This window comes from Gracilinanus agilis, chromosome 2, assembly GCF_016433145.1.
Source record: "Gracilinanus agilis isolate LMUSP501 chromosome 2, AgileGrace, whole genome shotgun sequence".
Lineage (NCBI taxonomy): Eukaryota > Metazoa > Chordata > Mammalia > Didelphimorphia > Didelphidae > Gracilinanus > Gracilinanus agilis.
Genome location: NC_058131.1, coordinates 645,528,956 through 645,541,551, shown reverse-complemented (window position 1 = coordinate 645,541,551; position 12,596 = coordinate 645,528,956). Strand labels below are relative to the sequence as shown.

At 39.3% G+C, this 12,596-nt stretch overlaps 1 protein-coding gene across 1 annotated transcript in view; it reads left to right on the top strand.

The window, feature by feature from the left end:
* The window catches only part of PDLIM1 (PDZ and LIM domain 1), a 46,778-nt gene that overhangs the window by 22,167 nt on the left and 12,015 nt on the right, over positions 1-12,596 (top strand). The window contains exon 4 of the mRNA XM_044665724.1: positions 5,792-5,988. Within this exon, the coding sequence (XP_044521659.1) occupies positions 5,792-5,988 (197 nt within the window). The remainder of the gene's footprint in view (positions 1-5,791; positions 5,989-12,596) is intronic.

The following is a 12,596-nucleotide window of genomic DNA, read 5'->3' as shown; positions in this document are numbered from 1 at the left end:
CTTAACTTTCTCAATAAGTATCCAAATATTAAGATTATAAGATCACCATTTTTACTAGAGAAGTAGGAATTTTATAGGATTTAGTACCTTAAGGTACATTAACCCCAGCCCTTCATCCTACAGCTGAGGAAGTTGAGACCAAGTGACTTGTCCAGGGTCACATAGAATAAATGGAAAGGCCAAGATTTGATTATAGGTTATCTGATTTCAAATCCAGCATTCTTTCCACTATACTACATGGCTTTCTTGGTTATTCTGAAGTTAATTCTTTCTTTGTTAGCAAAACTTTTTTTTCTTACCTTATCTCTTCCTGGCTAATTTATCTCAGTCTTATCATATCTCATTCTGAACAGACTCCTGGCACTTTTGTTCTACTCCTGGCATCTGAAATCCCTGTGGAATGTGCTAGTGGATGATACTGTTGTATTTCAACCCAATGCATTTAATTCCGACAGTCTAAAGTACTTTCTTGATGTTTAGTACCCAATAAGAAGAATTTTACTAGGGCCCTTGGGGAGAGGAACAAAAGGGAAATGAAACTAGAGATGGCTGTTAAAGCCTAATTATGGTATGAAACTATGCCAAGGTCTTGAAGAAAGAAGGGGTGGCCCCAGATGATTTCTAAAATCACTTTCCAGCTCAAGTGGTTCACAGCTCTATGACTAACTTCTTAGGAACAACTGTATTTGTAATTCTCTACATTTGGATGATTTGTCTCTCAGACCCACAGTATGTTTTTTAAGATTCAATTAATTAACAGTCGTTTATTAAACAACAGTTATGTGCCAGGCAGACACTGGGCGAGGCACTGGGGATACAAGTACAAAAGTAAAACAAGGAATTTAGGTTCTATGATGAGTTTTTCTTCATATATAACCATTTCTGCCCTCAAAACAACTTTTTTTAAAATTGCTAACTGAAGACCCTGTGAAGAATGACATAAGGAACCATGAGACATGTCTTAGAAAAGATGATGGGGAAAGTCACATGTTCTGTTTGTCCCTTCCTTTCTGTCCTCACTGCCATCATTCTAATGAAGCCTCCTAATTGGTCATCCCATCTCTAATCTCTCCCAATTCCAGTCTACCCTTCACATATCTGCTGGACTTATCTCCCTTAGGCTTACTTCTAATCAATTAATCAACAGAGATCTACTAAGTGCCAGGCACTATTCAAAGTATTTGGTCATAGAATCAGAAATTTAGAGTTGGAAGAGTTAGATCTTGGAGGTGCCTTAGTCCAACCCTCTCATTTTCAGAAGAGACTGAAGCCCAAGGAAGTCAAATGGGTTCCCGAGGGTTACTCAGCTAGTAAGTCCCTGAGATGGGGAGTATATCAATTTTCTTTTTATTTTCTTTTTTTAAACCCTTATCTTCTGTGTAAATATCCATTCTGTAAGACTAAAAATGAATATACAATACTCCTAGTATTATATTTTTATAAGATTTCATAACGACAAAGTGAGAGAGAAAGCAGAGTGAGCAGAGCAAAGAGCCAGAGACCCAGCTGCCTACTGTGCTTGAGCCAAAGCCAAAGCCCCCCAAAAAAGTCCCCTTGGCATGGGTTTCAGCAAATTTATAAATAAACCTACACTAGGGTGCAACACCTGGACTCAAGAGAAGGGAACCCTGGGAAGAGTAAAGAATGCTGGGAAATGAGGCTCTCAGGGTACAAATTTTTAAAACACACAATTCTAAGACAGAAGAGTGGCAAGGGCTAGGCCATTGGAGTAAAGTGACTTGCCCAAGGTCACAAACCCTGGGCAAGGAAGTAGCCAAGGACAAATTTGAAATCATATCCTGCTGACTCCAGACCTGGTGCTCAATCTACTATGCTACGCCCCAGCACATCGATTTTCAAAACTTTTCAATGGCTACCTAATGTTTTAGACTCTTTAGCCTGGTCTCAAGACCCTCCACTAGGTGCCATCTTACCTTTCCAACATTACCTCATATTTTCCTACATTTACTCTGGTCTTTATCCAAACCAAATGGGACTCCCTTCTGGTTTTTTTTTTTTTAAACATTCCCTTGTTTTCCAATCTCTGTGTTTTTCTTCATGCTGTTTTCTGTGTCTAAAATGTCTTCCTTCCCCCCTTTCCTCATAGAATCCCTACCTTGCCATCCTTTTAAACCCACTTCAAACTCAAAAAGTTTTGTGCCTCTTCTTCATACTCAGTGAGCTTTTGTTAAATTAAGTTGAGAGTTTATAATCCCCATTTCTCTCTCTTCCCCAACAACCCCATACAAATTCCCTTGGGAATTTCCTCATAGGATGTAAACTAGTAGAGGGAGGAACTGTTATATTTTTGGCTTTGTGTCCTCACTCTCTCTGTATTTGACATATAAAAGAAGCTTATTAAATAGCCACAAGTCATATTGGATAGGGAAATGAGCTGACCTCTGAGTCAGGAAGACCTGGGTTCAAGGCCTGCTTTTGGTTATGATCCCAAATAAGTCACTTAATTTCTCAGGCTTTTTTCCCTGGGAATTCTTGATACAGGTCCAATTTCCTTTCCCATCCCAAGTAAGTGAGTAATTTATTGATTAATTAGATGGAAAATTAACTAGAAAGCAAAAGCAAATAAAGTACCTTCTGTTTGGATACTACCCTGAGTCACTATCCCCATTAAGGTTTTGAGTCTTTTTATTTTTCCTATTAATATGATGAAGCAAGAAAAACAAAGATAAAAAAGTATGCTTTGATATGATAAATTATTTTGATAAATTTCTCTTACTTGCTCTGTATTCTGAGGATAAAAATAAACCCTATGTGATCATAGTGGAAAGCCTTTTTATGCAAACCCTTATCATATTTACTCAGATTTTATTTAGGGTTTTTTTTCCCATTGATGTTCATAAGAGAGATTGATTTCTATTTTTATGGTGTTGATATTTTCAGCTTTAGAGATGAAAATCAGATTTTTCTCATGAAATGAGCTAGATAACCTTATGATCCTTTCCTATACCTTGGGAAAATAACTTTTGTGGAATTGAGATCATTGGATCTTTTAAAGTTTAGGAGAATCTGGTAGTGACTCCATCAGGGCCCAGTACATTTTGGGAGGAAATTCTATGGTTTAGTTCACTTTGACAAACATTTACTAAAAGTCTGCTATGTGATTGGCAGTGTGCTGGGAGCTCGGGGCACAAGGACAAGAATCATACAGACACAGAGCAAAGGGGAAGAAAAAATTATTAACAAAAACCTTGACTTCGACTTGGTGCATGATGCAGATTTAGCATTTTTGTTTAATCTCTCCCCCTCTTGTCTATATCTCAGTAGTCTGTAACTATTTGTGAAATTGGATTTTTTACGTTGCTGTTTTCAAACCGTCCTGTCTGATTCACCCATTGACTTTACTTTGTAGTTAAGCTTGTTCTTGTTAACCTTTAAAGACATTTATCTGTTTCCTGTGTCTTTCATCTTCACTAGGCTCTATGCTACTTTGCAGTTGCTATGGGACAAATCTCTTTTTCAGGCTTTGGAGTTCTTGAAATATTTTGTTCAATATTCTCTTCTGCCCATGTCATTTTGCTTTCATTTCTAAGCTCTTCAACAACTGTTGGGGGAGGTCTGAAGCCGTTCTATCTAATCCTTGTTTCTCTGGGAGTTCTCTCCTTCCTTCCTTCCTTCCCCCTAGCTCGTAAAACGTTTCTCACAAACTTCAGTGGCTCTCTGTTACTTTTCCCCCCTTAAAACCTTTACGTTGTGTCTTAGTATCAATTCTCAGACAGAAGAACAATAAGGGCTAGGCAACAGGGGTTAAATGACTTGCCCAAGACTGCACAGTTAGAGAGTATCTGAGGTCACATATGAACCCAGGTCCTCCCAAACTTCTAGCACTCTATACATTCTTATGCAAAATTGTGCTACTTAGTTGCTTCATCTCCCTATTACATCTTAAGATAAAAAACAAACTCCTCTTTTTGGTACTTAGAGCTCTTCACAACCTGGCCCCTTTCTACCTTTCCAATCCTCATTTTAATATTAAATTTTGATTTTTCAATGAACAAATATTTATTTTCTTTCCTTCCCCCGGGGGGAATAATAAAACCTTTGTGACAAATAGACATAGCCAAGCAAAACCAATTCTCATTTTGGCCATGTCCATTCTGCATGTTTCATCTATTGCCTCTCTTTCAGGGGGTGGCCAGCGGGCAGGTCAGAGACAAGCATTTATTAAGACCTTACTATGTGCCAAGTGCTGGGATACATTAAAAGCCAAGAGGAAGATAGTCTCTACCCTCAGGGGAAGCCTGGCTCTGTTGACATTCTAATGGGGGAAGACCACACATAAAAAGGGAGCTAAAAGGCAGGGGGGAGTGGGAAAGTCTGGAGAAAGATGCACAGCTGGGAAGCAATTAACATTCTTCACCACTGGTCCTCTGGAATTATGATCCATCACTGCTTTGATAAGAGATCTTAAGTCAACCCAAGTTGTATATTTGTACAGTGTGGTTGTTAGAGTTCTCTCCACGTCCTCTACTGTTTGCCATACTGGCCAGCTTACTGTTGCTCACACATGGTTCACCATTTCCTACCTCCATATCTTTGCATTGGCTGTCCCCCATGCCTGAAAAGACCTCTCTTCTAGTCTCAGGCTTTCAGAATCCTTTGGCTTCCTTTAAGACTCCCTTCAAGTGCCACCTCCTGAAGGAGGGCTTTCCCAGTTCCCCCAGAGGTTGGTGCTTTCCTCTCTAAGGCTGCCCTCTATCTTCCTGCCTTTGAAGGCAGACCCAGGGCCGTGTTTACTTCGGTGCGTGCTGTTGTGGAAATATCAGAGAGTATTGCCCCCAAAGCAGGTACTGGGGGGCTTGGTGGCATTTTAGGCATGATATACATCTACAGTTTCAACAATATAACTTGATGATTTAAAAATAAATTCCACTTACTTCCCTAGTAACATAGGGAAGTAACATACTTCCCTTAACATAGATAAGCAATGCATCATGAATTTAGTAGGGGAAAGGAAATTAAAGGCCATCTAGTCAAACTCCTCTTATTGTATAGATGAAGAAGGTAAGGTCCAGAAAGGTTAAGTGATTTGTGTCAGATCGCAATGTACTAAGTAGCAGACTCAGGATGCAAACTCAAGATCCTTGACTCTAAATCCAGCAGTGTTTCCACTACATGATGACTGGCATATATTAATAGGTGCTTAGTAAATGTTTGTTGATTTATTAACCTTGGTCATTAGTGGATATTAAGATTGATCTTGCTAAAGAAAAGGGCCATCCCTTTCTCACATAATAGAGACAGGAGGAAAGAATTGGGGATGATATAGAAGGATATTTGACTATTGAGAAGGGGAGATGGTAGAGATGACAGATGACCCTTATTTCGTTTTTATTTTGGAAGACAGTGTGGTATGGTGGTTATGGTTGGAGCCAGAAAGACCTGAGTTCAAGCTCCATCTCTAATATATATTGTCTGTGACTTTGGACTAGTCAACCTCTCAATGATCTAAATGACTATATGTTGCAGAGAAGGCATTATCTGCCTTGGTGAAGTAAACTCTCTATCTGGAAGCTTTTTATACTGATGAAACCACATGTTCATTCTCTAACCCTTTTTATACTATTTCTTTATGTTCCTTTATTTCCCCAACATTCCTCAAATGTGTTCCTCCCTGTTTTATAGATCGCCAGGCCCAAACCATTCATCATTTAGTAAGTGGCCCACCTGTTGGTATTTCATGAGTAATCATGGACCCATCACATGATTCAGCCTTCCTACACCTTTAAGTTTCCAGCACTTTCTGACTTGACCTTTGTTCCCTTGTGTCCAGGAAGTCTTGCATGTAGGAAGCGCCCACAACCGAAGTGCCATGCCTTTCTCGGCAAGCCCAGCATCCAGTGCTTCCCCCCGCGTCATCACTGCCCAGTACAACAACCCGGCCAACCTCTACTCTTCAGAAAACATCTCTAACTTTAATAATGCCTTGGAGTCGAAGACTGCGGCCAATTCAGAGCAAAACAATGGAATGTGAGTATGTTCACATTCCCTCTTCTCTTTTCATTCCTATGGATGCAGAGTTCTCTGAGGCAGGTCCAGAGTAAACTGAAACTTTATCCTGGTGATATGTTTGCAAAGTTATTTGATCTCCTCAATAATCTGTTTTTTTTCTTCCTGAGAATTCTATAGAAATCTATAGAAACACACACAGTTTGTGTGTTTCAAATTGGTATAATTTTAGTTTAACCATATCATCTAAACTAGTGCTAGACATCAGGGAGTCAGATATAGAATAGCCCAAGTGCCTCATTTTCTTACATATAAATACATTTTTATATAATATATGTTTCTAGAATATATTTATACAATATGTATAATATATATAAATATATATATGACAATAAATAAATAAACATTTATTAAGTACTTACTTTGTAACCAGGCACTGTGCTAAGTGCAAGGGGTTACCAAAAAAAAAAAATATGTATATATATACATATATATATAATCCCTGTCCTCAAGGAGCTTGCAGTCTAATGGGGGAGATAACATGAAAAATATCTTCAAAGCAAGCTATATCCAGGCTAAATAGAAAATAACTCACAGAAGGAGTTAAAAGGGGTGGGAGAAGACTTTTTTTCAGAAGGTAGGATTTTTATTTGGGTCTTAAAGGAAGCCAGAGAGGTCAATAGTTATCATACATCTTCTGAGTCCAAATTGTCTCCCTTTCTTCCCTTACCAGTTCCCTCCCTAAACATCTGAGATAGGATTTGAATCCATGTCTTATATGGAATCTCATCTGTAAAGTAACTGAAGTGACCCATGTTGGAAGGCATGTTGATCTTGGTTGGCTTTACCTTAGGTCTTGTCTAGTTTTCCATAAAGGAGAGAAAAAGGAAATAACCTTGTCTTATATCTTCCCATATTGAAATGCTTATGATCAGAGATCAATAACCAAATAAGTGCCATGTTTCACAGAGACAAAATCATGTAGTGGAAAGAACACCGGCTCTGGAATTAGAGGACCTAGATTCAAGATCCATCTCTGGCATTACCTGTATGACCTTAGAAAAGTCACCAAACTTTTATGGTCCTCATTTTCCTCATCTGTCAAATGAAGGGGGGCGGGATTGATTAGATGACCTTTCAGGTCTTTTCCAGCTTTTGGATCAATGAGCCTATTAAAGAGAACCAATGATTTAGGATTTATGTGTCCAAATCAATTATCACTTATTTGTGACGTTGTCATATTTTTAGCATCACTTGGATTTTTTCCCTTTCACTAATATCTTCCTTCTTCTTCTTCCCTCATGCCATGTCTTCTCCCTCTCTCAACTCTCTGAAATGACAAAGTCTTAAACTGTCTCCAACCTCTCTCCCCCCCTTCCCCAAGCTTCCCTGTAGCAATTTGTCATCCTTTTCATAACAGCCCTTCTGGTAAACTTCCCTGCAAAGGAGGCTCGGTTCCTCCTCCATTTCAAACCACCTGCAGATGATTCCTGGAAGAGCTAGTTTGCTTTCCCTCCCCAGCAGTTCCATGGGAACGGAGTTAGCAGAACCTGCTGTGCTTCCCATGCATTTCCCTCCCTCTTCTGGTTCTCTTGATGAAGAAAAGCCTGGATTCTTCTAAGAGGCAAATTCTCTCCTAATAGCCCTGCTCTCACAAGGTAATTTAGCCTGTACTTCACTAGCTGTGGCATTACCACCAGCATGTTCTTTTCACTTCCCTTGGGATCTGTGAGAGATCTGCAGACCAGCCGGTTCTTTCTTTTTAAACTGTTCACCCAGAATGCTTTGTTTCTAAGTTAATGCATGGGTTCCTCCACAGGTGATGTTTGTCTTGGGTCACGTGCCGTTCCAAGCTTGTCAATGCATGTAATTGTCCATCCTGTATGAAGTCACCATAGTGAATCCTGTCCCAGACACATTTGAAAATGGGAGGCATTGTTTAATGGAATGAGGAAGGCCAGGCAAGAGTGAACATTGAATTCAACAGACAGGTGTGGGGGTTTCAGAGCCTCTTCTTTCCCTGGGGCTCTGGTTTGAGCCTTGCATAGGTCAGCAGTATGTTAAATCATTGAGCTTTGAGAGGCTTTTTTGATGATCTAAACTGAGCTGAGGGACCTTAGCCATTTCCCTCTGCTTCCAACACTGAAAACAGTAATGAAACTTGAAACAACCCCCAAACTAGTGTCTCATTTGTTCACAAAAAATCCACTGTTCTCCCTTCTCCCATTCCAGCAATCTCTGTTCAGTGTAGCAGTGAGTGAATTTGGAATCAGATGAATAAGTGAACATGTACTCAGGTTAGACTGATGGGAGAAGGAAGTATCTATTTCCAACTAGGAGTAAGAGGGTCTGGTTTTGGGTCCAGGCACTTCCAACCATAAACTGTCATTCAATCTTTTCAGCCTTCATTTCCTCATTTGGAAAATGGGGCCAACTCTTAACCGGTCTTACCAGGTTGTGAGAAGCAAATGAGATAATAGATGTAAAGTGTCTTCGATTTAATTCATCAAACATTTAATTATTTCCTATAGTTCACAGGTGCTTTGCTAGATACTGGGGACACAAAGATAGATATGAACAATCCCTGCCCTCAAGGAGCTTATATTCTACTAAGAGGAGATAACATATGCACAGAAAGATCATTTGAGAAGGGAGAAAGCATTAGACCCCAAACCACACAATAAATGTCAACTATTATATTGTACAGGTTACTTTGCTGAGTGAATGTTGAGTGAATATAGAGACCTTGTCTTTGTTACTCTTTAGGAACCTATAGTCCCTCACCCCCATATAGGAACCTTCTACCGGAGGAAAGAAGCATAAATCTATCAAGGTAGATGAGCTTGTTCTCCTGCAGGAATGCCTTCAGCTTTCTTCTCCCAGGCTTGATATTTGAGATCATTCAATAAAAATAAGTCTGTTTTGGCCTATCCAATAATGATCAGTTCTGCCTAGAGTCTAAACTTGGGACTCTGGTGTTTTCATAGATCCCATAGATATAGTGAGGACCCATAAATTCTTAGTGAATATGTAATGATGATCCTAGGAAACAATTAACCTCTCAACCTGACACTTGTTTCCTTTGTGACCTTAGGCAAGACATTTAACTTCACTGGAGCCTCAGTTATCTTATCTATAAAAAGAAGGGGCTGTACTAGATGGCTTCTAAGGTCCCCGCCCATTCTGAATCTAGGATCCTAGAGCCCGGAGGTTGTTTCTGCATAAATTCATCTCCTAATGTAATGAGAATATCCAGAAAAGCACCCCTCTGCCATGTTACTGCATGTATTTCAAAAACAAGGATTAGGCAGATTCCTAAACAATTACAACATCGATGCTTTACATTTTCACTATTATTCTCTAATGCATATGCCTAACTCTTTATTACTAAATTCCGCTTAGGAGGAAAAGGAAGGGAGAAATAAAAGTGATGTGAAAAGCAAAAGAGATTAATAATAAAAATCCATTTTAAAAAGAAATTAAATGATTTGTCTAGAGTCACACAGCCAGTAAGGACCAGTCAGAACTAAAACCTAGGTCTGCTGGTTCCTGCTTAGAAAACAGATATTTCCTTTCTTCCTGCAGCCTTACTCTCCTTATACCTCAAGGAGTTCTTCAGAGGTTTCCATAGCTTTGGTTTCCAATTGTCCATTTCCATACTTTTGGCCCAACCAGAAAATATTATTGCCATTTTGCCTCTTTCCTCCCAGTTCCTCTATTATTCTTCCTAGTTCCCTGTCCTGCATTAAAACAAACAAACAAACAAACAAACAAACAAACAAAAAAACAACCCTTACTTTCTGTCTTAGAATCGATATCCCTTCCAAGGCAGAAAAGCAGTAAAAGGGGTATGTAATTGGGATTAAGTGACTTGCCTAGAGTCACACAACTGGAAGTGTCTGAGGCAAGATTTAAACCCAAGACTTCCCATCTCTAGGTCTGGCTCTCAATCCACTGAGTCACCTAGCCCTATCCCACATTTAGCTTCCTGATCAGAAGATCTGCATTCTCTGAAAAGTCTATAACATAGAGTATTTTCATATTTCTCTTTTTTTGGTATGTGGTACAGGAGTTAGTATTGATAAAATGCTTAAAGGGACTTCCCAGAGCTAGTGTGATCCTTCATCCCTAGGATAGTCTTTCAGTATCTTAAAGAAAACTAGCTTAAATTTTAGACTCAAAGACCCCTCAGCTCCTCACATAACCCAGCACCAAGCCCTTTACTATCCTCGGTGTTTTCTGTTGGGCTTGTTCAAATCTGTCAGGACAGAGGAGACTCATGAATGTGGTCTGACCAGGTCTGAGTACAAAGGTTTTGTTACATAATTTATTTTGGACATCATACTTCTATTAATGGAGCCTGAAATTGCATTGGATTTTTTTTGGCAGCTAATTCATATTGTTGGCTCATATTGAGTTTGCAGTGAATTAAACACTGAGGTCTGGTTCATATGAACTGCTACATCATTTGGTGAGTCGTATAATTAAAGCTTTAGAACTGAGTAGTCATAGTCCTAAACTGGTCATGGACCTGGCTCTGCCACTTACAAACTGTGTGACTTCACAGTTATCTTTATGAGGGTTCATCTTGTAAGTTCTCATCAGTCATTCTAGCCTGTCAAAATTATTTTCGGTGTTGTAAAACCTCTATTAGCTTTCCCTCTCTTCTTTGTGTTATCTGCATATTAGGTAGAGTGAATTCAAGGTTTTCATCTAAGTCAATGCTAAACATTTTGAATCAGACAGAACTGTGTACAGAACTGTGTTGCTCACTGCCAGAGAATAAATACCCTCCAACTTGGCATCTGTTGATCAATTAGTACTGTGGTTAATCAGCCAGTTCTGAAGCCACTTGACATGGAGCCCATGTTCCTCTCTGACCTGAGTATCAGCCCAAGTTGCTGTCTTGGTGGGAACATGACTAACTCTTTCATAAGGACTACAAGCTGACCCCCGAAAATAATCTCTGTGTCACAACTGTTCTCTTAGGAGCATAATCTCTTAATTTTTTTTTCTTCAAGATTTGACCCTTTTACTCTTGGTTTCTTTTCACATTAGGACAAAATGAGGTCTTGCAACTGCTCCCCTTATGGGTAGCTTCCCACATATGAGCAGTTTGGGGGATGCCATTAAGCCCCTAACACTGAAGAGATACTTTAAATTCTTTAAATGTTTAAGTAATCTGTGTTACAACATGACTTCCAAGCTTGTCTTTGAGAGAGACAGAAAATGTTGATCAAGAGAATACCAACACAAGACCCCCCATAACCCCAAAAGACTTAGGAACAATTATGCCAGTTCATTCTGTCCATAAAAGGCGACAAAGATAGGTATAACACTCTTATATTGAAGCTTATCCTTTCTACGAGTGAATAATCACAGTTTGGAGACTGATAAGAAACTGTTAAGTATGATATCTTCTATTGGATTAGTCACTTCCCATATGGACCTTACTCATAAAATGAGGTCTCTTTGAAAAGAAAAAAAATATTTACCCAAGTACAAACTGAAAAACAGCGGTAATTATCTGTAGCTTTCATGTGTCTTATGAGCCATTTTGGAGGGGAAGGGGAAGAGGCATGGAAGGGGGGAGAAGTGTAGCCTATAATTGGACCAAAACTGTAATTGCATTGACTCACACATCCAATTCCTTGGATTGCGTCTTCCATGTAGATCATTAATGAATGGTGTGTTTCTGAGACCATCTTAATGTAGCTTTCTCTATCACCCTCACCTCCACTTCTCCTTACACCATGCAAGAAATTGTGTAAACGCCTTAGACTTCTGTACCTTTTTTTTTTTTTTTTTTTTGTCACTTTTTCCTAATGCATGTCTCTGGTCATGTGTATTTTCCCTAGAGTCAATATTAGCCTATTGTGGCACTATTTGTCTATGTCTTTATTGAAGGCAAATGTCTAACACATAGCTCTTTTGTGATGCTCTCAATGTCTGTTTCATCAAAGATGGCAATTTTGGGGGTCAGCTGGGTAGTTCAGTGGATTGAGAGCCAGGCCTAGAGACAAGAGGTCCTAGGTTCAAATCTGGCCTCAGACACTTCCCAGCTGTGTGACCCTGGGCAAGTCTCTTAACCCCCATTGCCTAGCCCTTACCACTCTTCTGCCTTGGAGCCAATACACAGTATTGACTCCAAGATAGAAGGTGAGGGTTTATTTTAAAAATAAAAAATTAAAAAAAAATGACGGCAATTTTTATGTTATTTCTGGAAACAGTGTTTGATAACACTATAGTTTAAATTTCTAAATACCATTTTTAGTGACTCTTGGACATTTACTTGGGGCAATGTGAAAATAAGACTTTGGTAACAGAGAATGATGGGTTACCCAGAATAGTGAAAAGGTGCAAGATTTAGCGTCAGAGGATCTGAGTTTAAATCCACACGCTACAGCTTCCTACCTGTGTGGCACTGGACAAATCACTTAATCTCCTAGGTCTCAGGGTTCTTACCTGTAAAATGAAAGATTTGGGCTAGTTGGCTTCTGTGGTCCCTTCCAGCTATAATCTGTGATTCTTTGAAATGCCACAGATGCCATCCTGAAGTTTAAAGTAACTGAAAGTGAAGGGAGAGAGGAGTTTATAAATAACTCTCTGATTAATGTTATAGGGAATGA